Source organism: Lethenteron reissneri, chromosome 40 (assembly GCF_015708825.2).
Source record: "Lethenteron reissneri isolate LAM-NWPU_2019-01 chromosome 40, ASM1570882v1, whole genome shotgun sequence".
NCBI lineage: Eukaryota > Metazoa > Chordata > Hyperoartia > Petromyzontiformes > Petromyzontidae > Lethenteron > Lethenteron reissneri.
The window spans coordinates 1,602,723-1,620,781 of NC_083818.1; the positions used below are offsets into that span (position 1 = coordinate 1,602,723).

The 18,059-nt window shown below is 51.3% G+C and overlaps 1 protein-coding gene and 1 long non-coding RNA gene across 2 annotated transcripts in view; one reads left to right on the forward strand and one right to left on the reverse strand.

The window, feature by feature from the left end:
- Positions 1–8,576, forward strand: part of PRKCI (protein kinase C iota) — an 86,724-nt gene extending 78,148 nt beyond the window's left edge. The window contains exon 18 of the mRNA XM_061568177.1: positions 416–8,576. Coding sequence (XP_061424161.1) covers positions 416–503 — 88 coding nt within the window. The 3' untranslated portion in view covers positions 504–8,576. The remainder of the gene's footprint in view (positions 1–415) is intronic.
- On the reverse strand, positions 8,144–17,257 carry LOC133352497 (uncharacterized). Its single transcript, XR_009756270.1, has 3 exons — positions 17,179–17,257; positions 16,890–16,967; positions 8,144–8,261 (listed from the first exon to the last, which is right to left on the reverse strand). It is a non-coding gene; the product is annotated as an uncharacterized LOC133352497 (long non-coding RNA).
- Positions 17,258–18,059: the final 802 nt, after the last annotated feature.

The window sequence follows — 18,059 nt, forward strand, 5'->3', positions numbered from 1 at the left end:
CCCCACTCCCCACGGCCTCGCTAATGTACAATGGATAAATGTATCCAATCGCTAAGTTTGTGAGCGTGTGCTCGTCTGCTCACCAGCAAGTGAGCCGAAACGACACCAATTGCGCGTTAAGCGCTCGCGTCTGCACGTGACCATTTAATTTGTTCGGCTGTGCCAGACGGTGAAGGCTTTCCTGGTCAGATCTTTGCACGAGCCACTTGCTGAGCCTCCCAACGCTCACCCCATCGTCATCCCCCAACCCTGCCCCGGCTTCAACACCGCCGGTCACCGCCGCTCCCTTCCCCAACCCTAAACCCAGCGTTGACCGTGAACCTCCTGTGACCCTCACCCTATCGCTGCACCTGCCGACCCTGACCCCTGACCTCCCCTTCCCCCCCTCCCTCCCCCCCCGTGTGCCTGTGTCCAGGAGCGTGCTGCAAAAGATTGACCAGACAGAGTTCGAGGGCTTCGAGTACATCAACCCCCTGCTCATGTCCACCGAGGAGTGCGTCTGAGCCTCTACCTCCTCGTCCACCTCCTTGTCCTCCAGGCCTACCATCCAATCACCCAGCCGCACTCCACCAATCAGCTGTGCCACAGCTGGCCGGAATCCCCCCACATCTACCGACAATGCAGTTGTACATTCCAGGTTGTCACGCGCTCAACACCTCCCCCCCCCACCTCCTGCTGTTTGGGATCTCCCAGATTTGGAACCGGTGCGGTGTGCACCGCTCGCGACGGATGCAGCGGAACTCATGACAGGGTGATGCCACTTCTCCCAACGCTTTTCCATAACCCCCCCCCCCCCCACCTCGTCCACCCCCTTGCCGTTCAGTTATACTTCAATGGTACATTCCACCCTGCAAGTTGCCTACTGTGAAGTCTCCCGTGGACGTTGGGGTGCGGTGGTCTACCTTGGAATGTTCCACTTTGATTCGTGGAGGGGATGTGAAGCTTGAAGGCGTTTCTCTCTCTCTCTGTCTCCCACAGCCTAATTGCACGAGTGATGCCGATGTGACCGAGTGAGCGTGTGTCGAAGTGTGCATGTGCGTGCTAGCGATTGCGTGGGTACATGTCTAGTGTAGAGTGGTGGCACAGCGGTTAGTGCGACCGCGCTAGGAACTCGGTGACCCGAGTTCGATTACCCACTCTCACGGCCAATTGGGTCAATATCCAGAACCGGTCCTGGGCCTTTCCTTGGATCAACTCGGCCTTCATGAGTACCTGGTGCGGTGTGTAGCCAAACATCAGCACTGGGGAAACAAAGACGGCCCGGCATGGTGCTGGCCAATCACCTGCCTCGTGTGCTGTGCGAGCCGTCATAGGTGCTCGCAAACAGCACTTGCCCCATAACAGCCTTAGTAGGCTACACGGCGATGTTTGATGTATTTGTTGTGTGTGTGTGTGAATGTTATGGATTGTTTGAGAGCACACATATACATTGCAGAGCGGTGGTGCCGGCAGTCAACGCATTCCACCACACGCAGTGTAACCTGGGCTCGACAACAGGCCGTTTATCACATCGATGACGTGTGGTCACCGAACCTTGTCTTGGAACTCCTCTAGGTTGACTTGGCCTTAATATTCAGTGCATTTGTGTGAACATCGGCACTGTAGAGATGAGGGTAGCTGGGTGTGGTGCTGGCCACACCCCACCCCCCTTGTGTTGTGTCATGGTCTTAATAGGTGCTCGCTAACAGCACTTGCCCCAATAGTCTGTAGAAGGCTATGTGGGGGAGATCTTTGTCTCGTTTTGGCTTTGTGGGTATAAGTGAGTGTGTGTGAGAGTGAGTGTGAGTCAGTGGTGAGGGTGTATGAGTGTGAGTGAGTGTGTGTGTATGAGTGAGTGTGAGTGAGTGTGTGAGTCAGTGTGCTCTGTCAGGGAGCAGTGGCAGCAGCGTGCTAAGAGCCGCGCCATGAAACCCGGCGACCCGAGTTGCATTCCCGCTCAAGGCCACCAACGGTGGCGAATATTTGAACTGGTCCTGGGTCCTCCTTAGGTCGACTGAGCCTTAAACGAGCACCAGTGTGTAAACATCAGTGCTGGGGAGACAAAGGCGGCCAGGCGTGATTTTGGCCACAACCACCCCCAAGTGTGCTGTGCCAGCCTTTATAGGTGCTCGCTAACAGCACTTGCCCCAACAGTCGGTTGAAGGCTATATGGCAAGCTCCTTTGTGAGAGTGAACACACGCGGGTGTGCGTGCGAGCGAGTGCGTGCGTGCGAGCGTGAGCACGCGGGTGTGTGTGCGAGCGTGAGCACACGAGAGCGTAAATCGGCAAAAACGCGTGCAAACCTGTGTTTAAAATGACAGCACATCAAGCCTGTTGCTCGTTAGTCCAGCGGTGTAGCTGTTGATGGTGCAGGTGGTGCAACTGCCACCGGGCCCCGTGGGCATGTGGGGGGATGGGGGGGGGGGGCATTTAAATCCCTGCACCGTGGGAGCCACGGTGCACCACTGCTGCCTCCGCTACCTTTACAAATTCCCTCCGACACGGTCATTCATAGGGCTACGATTTTGGCACGGAGGTCGCAGAAATCGTCAAATGTAATATGAAGTCCATCGTGACCTCTTGTTGATGACTGTAGGTCGGGGGTAGGGATGTAGAACACGTGTCTGGACACGGCTGTACGTTGGGGTGGTGGTGATGGGGGGGGGGTTTGGGAGAAGAGGCACCAACCACCCGTGACCTTTCCGCGCATAAGAGTTTCCCCGTACCTCGGCCGGTAATTTTACTCCTCCAGTTACCCGTGCCAACATCGTGGCCCCTTCCCCGCCCGCTTACCCCTCTCTCCCCTGCTCGGAGTCGCGGGGGCGCTACCCCCCCCCCCCCCCCCCCCGTCCTCTTTCCCCACCGTCTTCTTCCCTGCCTCCCCCGGTCAGAGCGGTGGCTCCAGGGCTGAGTCTCACCCGAGCACGTTGTCCTCTTCCGTCTCCTCGATGATGCAGCAGCCTGAGTGGGCCCCGGTGGAGGAGGCTCCCTCGCTGGGCAGTGAAGCAGACCGCTTACCAGTTGTACATTTTTACTTTTGTCTTTCTGCTGCTGCTACTGCCACCACCTCTTTCTTCATCCTTGACCCCTGGTCCGGTGCCCCCTAAGTGGTGAGTTGGTGGGGGGGGGGGGGCAGAAGAGACGATGAAGACAAAAACGCGAAACACTATACGCTTTTAAGTCGGGCCTCATTGCACAAGTTAACCACGCGGTGTCGGGATTTATTTACCAAATGTACTATAAGAACTTTAGGAGATACTATTATTATCGCAGTTAAGACGTCGGCAAATGCGATCAATTTAAGACTAATGTAAAACGACAGTATATTTTTTATTCTCCAGCGCCGGCCGGCGTGTGTGGAGTGTGGGATGTGGGGAGTTCGGTGGGGTGGGGACGGCAGGGGGGGCCACGGTCTGAGAAATTCTCGGCTGGAACTGCCACATCGCTCGGTTCAGCGGCATGCTGTCTCTCTGTCGCACTCCCCACTCGTGTCTGACCGCTCACCACCGAGGTGATGGCCACTCGCTTGACGTTGCTGCTCCCTTCCTCCCTTCCCGAGCGAGTGATCGAGCGAGCTCTCGAGTTGCGAGTTCCAAGTTTTATTTTGTTTAGCTCGGAGAGAACTCGAGTGAGAGAGCGTGTGAGCGAGACATTTCCAGGGTTTATTGGTCTCTCTCTTTTGCAAGGGGTGACCGACCCTTGGTTCGCCAAAATTACAAAAGCAAAAAAAACGGCGAAGACGCAGCTACGAAGCGAATGGAAATCGGTGCGATAACTGTTCACGTTCAAAAGTTGAATTCTGTCGTTTTAAGCTCGACACTTGAACTTGCCGCAATGCAGACGCGAGGTTCACGCGGCCATAAGGATGAGTGGTGGCGTCGACAAGTTACAGAACGCAAATTTTAATCCGAGTCGAGTTCGGCTTTGGCGGGTACGCTGCTGTGGGATGGTTGAGGCCCCGTCAGGGGGCTGCTGCTGCTGCTGTTGTTGCCGTTACTGTTCAGTTTAAAGCGCCTTCGACGATGAGCTCGGTTGGCTACGTACGGTGCGAAGGAAGTTCAACAGACACACATACAAAGCGATGTCCGCCATGCGGGATTTACAAGATGTGCCCCCCCCCCCCCCCCAAAACAAAACCAGAATAATCTGGCAACTCGCTCCTGGATCGTCCAAATGGAAGCTGTTTGGCGATACCTTGGCCCACGAGCCAAGAGGGGGGGGGGGGGGGGCTTAGTTGGGGTCACCTGGGTGGCAATTGCTACTCGTGTCTACCCGTGGGCGGTGTTAACCGTGCCCAGACAAAGATTTGGCATCTGTAAACCGCCCCGTTGCGTAAGAACACGCTTCCTATTCTCATGACCCGCGGGATGTTTGGTATCGCGTTCGGTTCGACTTCCCCGTGCCCAAGCGACGTTCTCCAAGGAACACCGCGATGGGCTTGCCATCGCACGCGTTTGTGGTCCAGAGATGAAGTGATGGGAGAATGTCATCATTGGCATTCGCCAGTTTGCACCATTGGTCACCACCCCAAGCAAACTTTAAAGGCGGCCTCAGGGATAAAGTAAAAACTAAACTATATTTTATTTTACCAGGTAAGGCCACACCGAGCTATGTGTAGCTCTTTTTTCAGAAGCGACCTGGCCACAAATGATGGGTCAACCTCCGTGGCTTATCACGTGGAAATTTATAGCAGCCAAAACCCCGGAGGACGCGACCACATTGAGATCATGCAAACTCCAAAAATACAGCAGGCGTCAGGGTCAGGATCGAACCCACGAGCTCCTGTATACCAGGCGAGGTGGTTAACATCTAGCCACCGTGGCGCCAATCTTGCAACAGACAACGCCGTGCAGATGATTCCCAATTATGACGAAACGATGAAAACACTACTGGGGGAGGGTTACTATGCTGCTGGAACTGTGTAATCATCTCCACTAACTAGCGAGGCCACTTGCTAACAGACACTAAACTACGCGCGATTGAATTGAGATTTCCGTAGTACTTTGGTGGCGTTTGCGTCTTTTCATATTTGGGGGGGCGTCGGGCCGGCACCCGTCGCTGTGGAGCGTGCGACACTGAAGCCAATCACTCGGAACGAGGCGCTCGCGCACACACGAGTCATGTCGGGACCACCGGTACGAGCCCCTTGGGTTTGATGTTGAAGATACTGCGAAGAAAAAAAGCACTCCTGCCCATCCATAAAAAAACCTCAGCTGTGGCGATTCTCAACAATGAACGAGACGAATGAAACCAAAGTGACGATATCGGTCGCAAAATCTCAACGAACGAAACGCACATTTTTTGTTCAAAGTTTAATTTACCAGCTCTGGGGAGGGGGGGACGTTTTAGCGGCCGCTAAACTTTGGGCAGCTTCTAACGCGCGGTTTGTGTATAAACGAGGGGGGGGGGGGGCTTGCCTCCGCGCTTGTTTGACGTGTTGTTGTCGCTGCTGCTGCTCCTGCTCTCGTCACCGCCGCGTCGGACATCGATCGCATCGCCGAAGTGGTCGCGTGCGCAGCGGCGACGGCTGTGTCCGACCGCGTGCCACATGCGCGCCACCATTGGTTGATCGTCACGGTGTTGTGAAGCTGGGGCAACCCTTGTGGTTGGTTTGGTTGGTGGGGGGAGGTCGTAGGGGGCTAGGCACGGCCCAGTCGATGTTAAAACTTTAAGCAAAATGTTGCGACGCTGAAATGGAATTGGTTTCGACGGTTCGAGCTGCCGCTCACGCTTGCGTAATACGGTGACATGGGACAGCCCACGAAATCGCAGGTCGCCGCTCGGTCATATATGATCTTGCAGAACCTCAATAGAGGCAATATTATATCGATTCTGTTCGTAATCAATCCGACTACAATGTAAAAATGACATTTTTTATTCATCAATCCCAAAATAATCGAGGGGGTACATCGCTGCGCCCATTCATTGCCAAGCCAATCAATGGATGGAGTAATCCCATTGGTGAGTGTTGCGACAGGTGAACCGCCCACTTTGATTGGCTAAGATTACAGCTCCGTCCAGTCGCTCAACGCTACAGGCTTAAAACTAAAATCATCAACTATTTTTAATTTACCAGGTAAGGCCCACTAAGCTATACATAGCTTTTTTCAGAAGCGACCTGGCTATCACAAATGACAGCTCAAAGAAGTGGCTTATCATCATATAGAAATGTATAGCAGCCAAATACTCTATGCGCGTGATGTTGAATCTTAATGTGGAGGGGAAAACCTGGAAGAATCCGTAAAAAAAATCCACGCGACCACGGGAAGAGAGAGAGACACCGCAAACTCCACATATACAGCAGGCTTTAGGGTCGGGATCGAACCCACGACCTCCGGTAGACCGGCGAGGTAGTTAACATCTCCTAGCCACCGTGGCGCCCCATTGACACCGGTGCTGTGCGACACCAGCGACCGTGCGACTTCAATACCGGGGTCCGGGTCGCGTTCATAGAACGGCTCTGAAAGGACATCGATCGGGTGTCTCGTCGTGCGGTCAGACACTTGTATCGCTCACATGTGTGTACACGTGTGGGCGTGGGTGGGTGCGTGGGTGGGTGCGCGCGCGCGCGTTCGGAACACAGCCCGCCTATTCCGAACACGTGCCATGGTGTGGACTGCATTTGCGTTGAGTCTGAACCGAGGGCGCTTTCGCTCGGAACAATTTTTTGTTGTTCTTGTGGATCGACGGCCGCGTCGCGGCGGTGAAGGGAGGAGGAGCGGTGTCGGGCAAATCCTGAGAGCTCTATTTAACTAGATAGCACTGGGAGCCCGGAGGGCCCATAGTCTGTAATGTTCGGGGCTGCACAAACTCCGTGGATTCCGGTGAAGGTTTCCACGTTTACCTGTCTTCACAGCCGCAGCCGTCATATCACATCGTCATCGCAGTAATGGCGTTGTACCACATTACTTGATACGTGCAGCGGTCGATAAGTGAACCGTTGTCATTATTGAAACGAGTGGGTGTGTATTTACCCAGCACAAGCCTCGCTTGAGTCTTAAGATGCGTTTTCAGGAGGGCCTCTGTGCTTTGGCTAATCGCGTGATGGCCTCGAGGATAGACACTTGAGCAAATGGATAAAACCCACACGGGCTGAAACACTCAATTCCAACCAGATAAACCAGTAGCAACCTATTAGCTGTACTCTGGGACCATCCTGCAGGTGTGCAGCCAACACCTGAGCACACATACCCGCGGAATGGTCTGTGTGTGAGCCAGCAACCGCAATCACACGGGTGTATGCTACAACACCCAGGTTCATATTCATTTCGACATACAAGACGATTGGAAACTAGAAATAGTCAAAATAATGGTGGGAGAGGGGACTGGAGTTTCTGAGTATCCGATGGTTATTAAAAGTCGGGTAGTTGAAAACTACCCAGGCGTCCCAGTTTGGCCGGAACAGGTCGGGACAGGCCCGGCGGTTTCAGAAAGTCTGCCCGGGATATCCAGAAGATTTCAGCGGGGGGAAGGGGGGGAAACAAAAGTTGAGATTTTTGTCGCCGGTTTTCAAATATTATTTGAGTCTTTCGGTAAAGCCACGTAGATAGAAAAAAAAAATATCACAACGTTTCGATCGTAACGCAAGCAATCGTCATCAGGTGAAAAAATATCGAGAGCTGCTGAGGCAGGATGTTATGACATGTTATATTTTTTTCTATCTACGTGGCTTCACCGAAAGACCCAAAGAATATTAATTCCTGCAGTCACGAAAGCTTTAAGTCGGTTTTCAAATGTTATGGCCTCTTGCCAACTCACCGTGACCCGGGTGGTGGGCGGGTCTGCATCAGCAGTGGGCGGGGATAGCGATGGAGTGGCGTGGCGGTGTATAAGTGGGCGGGGCTCAGTGAGTAGGCGGTGCCAGTGGCTGATTGAGCGTGGTGGGAGCGGTGGTGCAGCGGTTCACGTGCTGCCCTCGAACATGGCGAGCCAAGTTCGATTCCCGCTCACGGCCAACACCGGTGGCGATTATCTGAACTGGTCCTGGGCTCCCCTAGGTTGACTCAGCCTCAAATGAGTACCTGGTGCGGTGTGTAATAAACTTCGCCACCGGGGAAACAAAGGCGGCCGGGCGTGGTGCTGGAAATCAACCCCTCGTGTGCTGTGCCGGCCTTCATAGGTGCTCGCTAACATCACTTGCCCCAACAGTCTGTGAAGGCTATAGGGGGATCTTTGTCTTTGTGGCGGGATTAAGGGAGGGGAGGGAAGCTGCCAGTTCACCATGTGGTCCCCATAGTAGCTTTAGAGTAGGCGACTTCACCGAGACGACTTGGTTACGCTTCTGCAAGGATAAAAAAACGCGATGACATTTATACACACGTATACGCAAGGGGTGGTCAAGGGATTATATATAAAAAAAAATGTAATGCGCTAGAAAGTAATAACTTTCGATGAAAACTACTGCGTGTTGGAAGACAACATTCTCTCAACACACCTCGCGGCACTGCTGACTAACCTTTATGCATATGTGTTGTGTGTGTGCGTGCGTGTTCCAGCACCCGTTCTCGACACTAACTGTATTTTATGCCGATTTCTTGTTTTGTACGACGGAAGACACTACATAGAAATTATGGAATTAAAAACAATCAATTTTTTATTATTTCGTCATTGTTTGATTTTTTTTTTTACCTGTGGAGTAGGAGATTTTGGAATCGATGAAGACCGAAGCTGAAGCGAGGAGCTTGCAAGTTTCATCGAGTTTGATTTTGTTTAACCATGAAGAAGGTTTTTGTCTCTGGTGTAGGCCAATCAGTTTCAAAGACCATGCAGATATTATCAGAGCAATGTTTGTTTGCATGTTCACTACACGTCCTCTGGTTAATGCAGACTTGATGCTTTGGAAAAGTGTTCTATTTGGTGTTTGAACATCTTAACACAACTGTTTTATTGCCAGAAAGGGTAAAACCTATTCTTATTTACTGTTTGGTTCTTTCGGTAAAGTCACGTAGGTAGAAAAAATAACAGATCACGACGTTTCGATTGCAACACAAGCAACCGTCTTCATACTCTTAGTTCTTTCGGTAAAGTCACGTAGGTAAAAAATGAAATTAATAAAAATAAAACAATAAAAATCACGACGTTTTGGAGGCAACACAAGTCTCCGTCATCAGGTGGGACCGTCACAGCCAGATTTGCTGCATCAAGTGAGGCAAGGATTCAAGATGTAATCCCTTAAATGCAAGTTGAGGGGGGGGAGCTCATCAGAATGTGGTAGCCAATGAATGGAACGTATCGGGAGGGGGGGGGCTAAAAGAAGGCACGAAGTGCTACGTAGAACGTATCGGTATCGGAAGGGGGAGGGGCCAAAATAGAACGGACGAAGTGGTACACGAGAGTCGGCGACGTGGACGTGGTTGTGCGCAAGCAACTATTGTTGCACACGCCAACGTATTGGACGAAGAGGGGGAGGGGAGGCCAAAAGAGAGTGTGGGGTGCAAGTGTACGTGGACATGTGTATGTACAAGCACCTGTTGATACACATGATAGAAAAGAACGAAAATGCCCATGTTTATACTAGTGCTGGCTGAACAATAAAGAGAGTACTGTTAAACACTGGGGATGTTAACACTCGGTAAAGTAAAGTCAAATAGTGCCTGTCAGATAAGATGGTCCAAAAATGTGTAATTAAGTCTTTTTTGCATGGTTGATAACATCTTTCCAATGATTACTAAGTTTGTACCCATCATCACGGTTGAAATTATGTCTGTGTTTGTATATCTGAATGGCTTCGTGTACAAACCTTTGATGGTAGCCAGAGGGTTTGCAGAGCACCTTAGTCTCGGAGAAAACAATCTCATGAGAGCCCACCGCGTTGTAGCAATGATCGGCAACGGCGGAAGACTCAACTTTGCCGTGTTTCAAATCTGACTTGTGCTCGCGGACACGATCAGAGACATGACGTTTCGTTTCCCCAATGTAACAGTCACCACAGTTGCAACTCAGTTTATAGACTCCAGGGTATTGCAAGTCAGGGATGACATCTTTCACAGATGGAATTAGATCACGGATTTTATGTACTGTACTGAATCGGACTTGGATCTTTTGGAGATCTTTTTGGTCACGCCTGCTATGTATGGTAACGTGACAGTTTTGATCGGAGTTTCAAGTGGCTGTTTCTGTATGGTGGGAAAAACAGCTTGGCGGATGGTGCGTTCAGAGTATCCGTTCATCCTGAGGGCCCGATGTACATGTCTCAATTCACTGGCCAGGTGGTGTTGGTCAGAAATGCCATGAGCTCTGTGGTATAGCGTTTTGATGAGAGAATTATTTTGAGATGGGTGGTGGTGGGAATCTGGTTTCAAGTAGGAATCTGTGTGGGTGGCTTTCCTGTAGACAGAATGTCCCAAGGATCAATCAGGTCTCCTCTCAAACAGAATATCTAAGAATGGTAGTTTACCATCTTTCTCCACTTCCATGGTGAATCTGATGGATGGATGTCTGGAGTTGATGTGGTCCAAGAAGTGGTTCAATGCTGGGAGGCCGTGTGGCCAAATGACGAAAGTGTCATCCACATACCTCTTCCACAGGGAAGGATGCAGGGTGGATGTCTGGATGGCGTCTGATTCAAACTTTTCCATGAACATGTTGGCTATCACTGGTGACAAGGGGGAGCCCATAGGGGTACCCTTATTCTGTTTGTAGAAGGTGCCATTCCAGGTAACCGTCTTCAGGTGAAGAGGAGGAATCTGCTGAGGCAGGCTGTTTATAAAGGTTTAGAGATGGGCAGGGCAGCTAATGTTAATGTCGGAGCGAGCAGGGGAGAGCGAGTAGAAGAGAGAAATTTGCTTGTAAATGTAAATGTGAGCTCGGGAAAGACCGGGCCCGGAAATCTGCTTGTCAGTGTAAATGTAAGCTCGGCGAAGGCCCAGAAATTTGAGAGTCGGCTAATATTGGCAGGTAGGAAGGAAACATCAAAGCAGTTAACTTTACCTGGTTGATCATGTCCTTCCAATGATTGCTTAAATTGTATCCATCTTCTCGGTTTAAGTTACGTCTTTATGAATCTGGATGGCTTCATGGACAAATCTTTCATGGTAGCCCGAAGGTTTGCAGAGTACCTTGGTCTCGGAAAAGACAATATCGTGTGAGCCCACCACGTTCAAACAGTGATCAGCCACGGCAGAGGTATTGGTTCTGCCGTGTTTCAAATCTGCCTTGTGTTCGCGAACACGGTACGAGACATGTCGTTTCGTTTCGCCAATGTAACTGCTACCGCAAACACAACTTAGTTTGTAGACACCAGGATATTGCATGTCAAGAATCACATCGTTCACAGATGGGATCAAATCACGGATTTTGTGTACTGTGTTGAATCGAACCTGGATCTTGTGTTTGTTCAAGATTTTGGAAATATTTTTGGTCACCCCTGCTATGTATGGCAAGGTGATGGTTTCCATTGGGTCCTCAGATGGTTCTCTCCCTATGGTTGGGGATACAGCTTTGCGGATTGTGCAATCCGAATATCCATTCATCTTGAGGGCTTGGCGTACGTGCTACAGTTCACTAGATAGGTGGTGCTGGTCGGAGATGCAACGGGCCCATGGTGTAGTGTTTTGAGGAGGGAATTCTTCTGGGATGGATGGTGGTGGGAATCGATCTTTAGATAGGAATCCGTGTGGGTGGCTTTCCTGTCGACCGAATGTCCCAACGAGCCATCAGGTCTCTTCTCGATCAAAACATCCAGGAATGGTAGCTTGCCATCATTTTCCACTTCCATGGTGAATTTTATGGATGGGTGTATGGAATTGATGTGGTTGAAAAATTGGTTCAGTGCTGGCAGGCCATGTGGCCAGATGACGAACGTGTCATCTATGTATCTCTTCCACAAGGAAGGACGGCCGTAGGGTGGATGTCTGGATGGCATCTGTCTCAAATTTCTCCATGAAAACATTTGCGACCACTGGCGATAAGGGAGAACCCATTGGGGTACCCTCATTTTGTTTGTAGAATGTACCATTTCAGCTGAAGTAAGTATTGGTAAGGCAATGCCTCACCAAAGTTGGTACATCAGGATTCAGTCCCTGTTGGACAAAGTCTTCAATGATTGCAATGGTGTCAAGTACAGGTACCTTGGTGAACAGCGATACCACATTTAAACTGACAAGCAAATCATCTGGAGACAGTGAGATGTCCTTGATTAGAGAAACCAAGTAATTACAGCTGAGGTGGTCTTGCCCGTGAAAGAAAGCAGGGTCTCAGACAGAAATTGGGCCAGTTTGTAGGTGGGTGAGTTAATGGTGGAGGCGATAGGACGGAGCGGGGGACCTTCTTTATGGATTTTTGGAAGGCCGTAATATTTGGGTGGTCTAGCAGCCGAAGGTTTTAGAGAGAGAGCTGCTTGGTCGGTTCGATTAGATAAGTCGAATTAGTGATGATATTGTTGTTTGTCGTAGCCATCACTAAGAAGGTCCTGAATTTTGTTGTTGTAAGTGGTTTTATCCACGATGACAGTGGCATTGCCCTTGTCGGCTGAGAGGATGACAATGTCATCTCTCTTTTTCAATTGAGCGAGTTCAAAACGCTCGTCCTTGCTGATGTTGCAAATGGGTTTCTTAGCGTTTTTGAGGATAGCGATTTCAGATCTTGCTACAGTGAGGGAAAAAAGTATTTGATTCCCTGATGATTTTGTACGTTTGCCCACTGACAAAGAAATGATCAGTCTATAATTTTAATGGTAGGTTTATTTGAACAGTGAGAGACAGAATAACAACAATAAAATCCAGAAAAACGCATGTCAAAAATGTTATAAATTGATTGGCATTTTAATGAGGGAAATAAGTATTTGACCCCTCTGCAAAACATGACTTAGTACTTGGTGGCAAAACCCTTGTTGGCAATCACAGAGTTCAGACGTTTCTTATAGTTGGCCACCAGGTTTGCACACATCTCAGGAGGGATTTTGTCCCACTCCTCTTTGCAGATCTTCTCCAAGTCATTAAGGTTTCGAGGCTGACGTTTGGCAACTCGAACCTTCAGCTCCCTCCACAGATATCCTGTGGGATTAAGGTCTGGAGACTGGCTAGGCCACTCCAGGACCTTAATGTGCTTCTTCTTGAGCCACTCCTTTGTTGCTTTCGCCGTGTGTTTTGGGTCATTGTCATGCTGGAATACCCATCCACGACCCATTTTCAATGCCCTGGTTGAGGGAAGGAGGTTCTCACCCAAGAGTTGACGGTACATGGCCCCGTCCATCGTCCCTTTGATGCGGTGAAGTTGTCCTGTCCCCTTAGCAGCAAAACACCCCCAAAGCATAATGTTTCCACCTCCATGTTTGACGGTGGGGATGGTGTTCTTGGGGTCATATGCAGCATTCCTCCTCCTCCAAACACGGCGAGTTGAGTTTATGCCAAAGAGCTCCATTTTGGTCTCATCTGACCACAACACTTTCACCCACTTGTCCTCTGAATCATTCAGATGTTCATTGGCAAACTTCAGACGGGCATGTATATGTGCTTTCTTGAGCAGGGGGACCTTGCGGGCGCTGCAGGATTTCAGTCCTTCACGGCGTATTGTGTTACCAACTGTTTTCTTGGTGACTATGGTCCCAGCTGCCTTGATATCATTGACAAGATCCTCCCGTGTAGTACTGGGCTGATTCCTCACCGTTCTCATGATCATTGCAACTCCACGAGGTGAGATCTTGCATGGAGCCCCAGGCCGAGGGAGATTGACAGTTCTTTTGTGTTTCTTCCATTTGCGAATAATCGCACCAACTGTTGTCACCTTCTCACCAAGCTGCTTGGCGATGGTCTTGTAGCCCATTCCAGCCTTGTGTAAGTCTACAATCTTGTCCCTGACATCGTTGGAGAGCTCTTTGGTCTTGGCCATGGTGGAGAGTTTGGAATCTGATTGATTGCTTCTGTGAACAGGTGTCTTTTATACAGGTAACAAGCTGAGATTAGGAGCACTCCCTTTAAGAGTGTGCTCATAATCTCAGCTCGTTACCTGTATAAAAGACACCTTTAAGAGTGTGCTCCTAATCTCAGCTCGTTACCTGTATAAAAGACACCTGGGAGCCAGAAATCTTTCTGATTGAGAGGGGGTCAATACTTATTTCCCTCATTAAAATGCAAATCAATTTATAACATTTTTGACATGCGTTTTTCTGGATTTTGTTGTTGTTATTCTGTCTCTCACTGTTCTAATAAACCTACCATTAAAATTATAGACTGATCATTTTTTTGTCAGTGGGCAAACGTACAAAATCAGCAGCGGATCAAATACTTTTTTCCCTCACTGTACGTCTGCCGGGATTTGTTCCAAACCTTTGAGGGATACGTCGACCTGGGCAGACATTCTACAAACAAAATGAGGGTACCCAATGGGTTCTCCCTCATCGCCAGTGGTAGCAAATGTTTTCATGGAGAAATTTGAGACAGATGCCATCTAGACATCCACCCGACGTCTTTCCTTGTGGAAGAGATACGTAGATGACACGTTCGTCATCTGGCCACATGGCCTGCCAGCACTGAACCAATTTTTCAACCACATCAATTCCATACACCCATCCATAAAATTCACCATGGAAGTGGAAAATGATGGCAAGCTACCATTCCTGGATGTTTTGATCGAGAAGAGACCTGATGGCTCGTTGGGACATTCGGTCGACAGGAAAGCCACCCACACGGATTCCTATCTAAAGCCCGATTCCCACCACCATCCAGCCCAGAAGAATTCCCTCCTCAAAACACTACACCATGGGCCCGTTGCATCTCCGACCAGCACCACCTATCCAGTGAACTGTAGCACGTACGCCAAGCCCTCAAGATGAATGGATATTCGGGTCGCACAATCCGCATCGGGAGAGAACCATCTGAGGACCCAATGAAAACCATCACCTTGCCATACATATGTAGTGAGTCCACCTGCGTCGCAGACGTTGTCTTGGGAGCAACACGTTTTATTAAACTCTTAGCACAGCATACTCCAAGCTATTGACACAACATACTCCAAGCTATTGACACAACATACTCCAAGCTATTGACACAACATACTCAAGGCTATTAACACAACATACTCCAAGCTATTGACACAACATACTCCAAGCTATTGACACAACGTACTCTCGGGTGGTGACCACCCAACTAACCACGCTACGGCGGAACTAGACACGGTTCCACTATCCCGGTCCGGACCACAAGCTGGGTCCCGGACCGCGTGGCTGGAGGCTTCTTCAAGCTTGACGTGGATCTCCTGCCTCTCCAACAGTAAGAACCCCGAGCCCCTCACAGGGCCCCCCCCCCCCCCCCCCCTTATATGGGGCCGGGCTGGGGCTGGCTCCGCCTCTCGCCCCGCCCACCTCGATCTCTCTCGCCCCCTTGCCCGAAAGCTCTCGAGAGTTCTTCTCGGACCATGTGACCACCCATTGGTCCCCTCCACCGGTGGCCCCCCTCCAGTATCATCCGGTAACATGTCCCCAGGTCGGCCAGAGTATCGTGCCCCCAACGTAACCCCAGCTGGCTGATGCTCTCTCAACGGGTGCCCGCACCGCACGCTGTGCGTGGTGCCACCACGCTGAACCAGCGCTCACCCAAGCCCCCACTAGGGCTGGTACTACACCCCGTGTCTGTGGTGTACACACAACAGTAGACATCCCGCCGTGGCCTCGCATTCCCAGTCACTACACATAGCAGGGGTTACCAAAAAGATTTTCAAAATCTTGAACAATCCCAAGATCCAGGTTCGATTCAACACAGTACACAAAATCCGTGATTTGATCCCATCTGTGAAAGATGTGATTCCTGACATGCAATACCCTGGTGTCTACAAACTAAGTTGTGTCTGCGGTAGCAGTTACATTGGGGAAATGAAACAACATGTCTCGGACCGTGTTCGCGAACACAAGGCAGATTTGAAACACGGCAGAACCAATACCTCTGCTGTGGCTGATCACTGTTAGAACACGGTGGGCTCACACGATATTGTCTTTTCCGAGACCAAGGACCTCTGAAAACCTTCGGGCTATCGTCAAAGATTTGTCCATGAAGCCATCCAGATTTATAAACACAGACATAACTTCAACCGAGAAGATGGATACAACTTGATCAATCATTGGAAGGACGTGATCAACCAGGTAAAGTTTTAACTTCTTTGATGTTCCCTTCCTACCTGCCAATACTAGCCGACTCTCAACTTTCTGGGCCCTGGCCGAGCTCACATTTACAAGCAAATTTCTCTCAAGCTACTCGCTCTCTCCCGCTCGCTCCTACATGATAACATTAGCTGCCCGCCCATCTCTAAACCTTGATCAACAGCCTGCCTCAGCAGATTCCCCCTCTTTTTCACCTGAAGACGGTTGCTTGTGTTGCGATCGAAACGTCGTGATCTGTTATTTTTTCTACCCACGTGACTTTACCGAAAGAACCAAAGAGTATGGATTCCTGTAGTCACGAAAGCTTCAAATCAAGATCTATTCTTATTTTTCATACTTTGATACTGGCAAAAAAGGTCCCATGATATAGGATGAGTCTCTTTTGCGGAGTGATTGAGTGAGTTGGCGAGTCGGTCTCTGCGAGTGACTGCGGTGAGAACCCAAAAGACTCGGATAGTCTCATTTACAAGAGTGATTTGAGCGAGTGAGGGGTGGGTGAGTACAAGTTTGAAGTTGGCAATATTTTGTTTCACCAGGTAATAAGTAGTGAGATTGGGATCGCGTCCGTTACAAAGAGTGGGCGAGTCGGTATGTGCGAGTGGCATAGCGGTCAACCCACACGGTTCACCCGTATTCTTGTGCAGCAGGGAAATCGAGTTTTCAGGTGCATACGGCGTATAGCCGTTTCAATACGGTCAACAGCATTTGGTTTGTCTATTTGTGTTTCTCCCTTGATGGGACTCTGTAGGATAAACGTTGAGATGTATAAGGGGCACGGGTGACCAATAAGGTCTGAATTGAGAGGTATGGAGATCTCACCCACGACCTTCTGTAGACGAGGCGAGGTAGTTGACATCTGGCCACCGCGGCTCCCCATGAATCACATCGATCGACCCTCTGCATCCACAAACGTGAAGAAGTACGTCTTACACATCAGACGCGTTGCAGCAAACCCGAAACAAAGATCCCCGCTCATCCCCCCTGCGACAGGCTGTTGGGGCAAGTGCTGTTAGCGAGCACCTATGAAGGCTGGAACGTCACACGAGGGGGTGGGTGGCCAGCACCACGCCCGGCCGCCTTTGTCTCCCCGGTGGCGATATTTACCCACCAGGTACTCATTTGAGGCTGAGTGGACCTAGGGGACGCCCAGGACCTGGTACATATAATCGTCACCGCTGTTGGTGACCGTGAGCGGGAATGGAACTCGGGTCACCGGGGTTCGTAGCGGCAGCGCGCTAACCGCTGCGCCACCGCTCCCCTCCAACCCCTACCCATCATGGCCGCCGCGTAGCTCCCGCCGCCGCCGTCGCGATGACGATGACGACACCGCCGCTGCAACTCTCGCGAGAGCGCGCGGGAGCTGCTCTCGCGAGAGCGCGCGGGAGCTGCTCTCGCGAGAGCGCGCGGGAGCTGCTCTCGCGAGAGCGCGCGGGACGGGAGCTGCTCTCGCGAGAGCGCGCGGGAGCTGCTCTCGCGAGAGCGCGCGGGAGCTGCTCTCGCGAGAGCGCGCGGGAGCTGCTCTCGCGAGAGCGCGCGGGAGCTGCTCTCGCGAGAGCGCGCGGGAGCTGCTCTCGCGAGAGCGCGCGGGAGCTGCTCTCGCGAGAGCGCGCGGGAGCTGCTCTCGCGAGAGCGCGCGGGAGCTGCTCTCGCGAGAGCGCGCGGGAGCTGCTCTCGCGAGAGCGCGCGGGAGCTGCTCTCGCGAGAGCGCGCGGGAGCTGCTCTCGCGAGAGCGCGCGGGAGCTGCTCTCGCGAGAGCGCGCGGGAGCTGCTCTCGCGAGAGCGCGCGGGAGCTGCTCTCGCGAGAGCGCGCGGGAGCTGCTCTCGCGAGAGCGCGCGGGAGCTGCTCTCGCGAGAGCGCGCGGGAGCTGCTCTCGCGAGAGCGCGCGGGAGCTGCTCTCGCGAGAGCGCGCGGGAGCTGCTCTCGCGAGAGCGCGCGGGAGCTGCTCTCGCGAGAGCGCGCGGGAGCTGCTCTCGCGAGAGCGCGCGGGA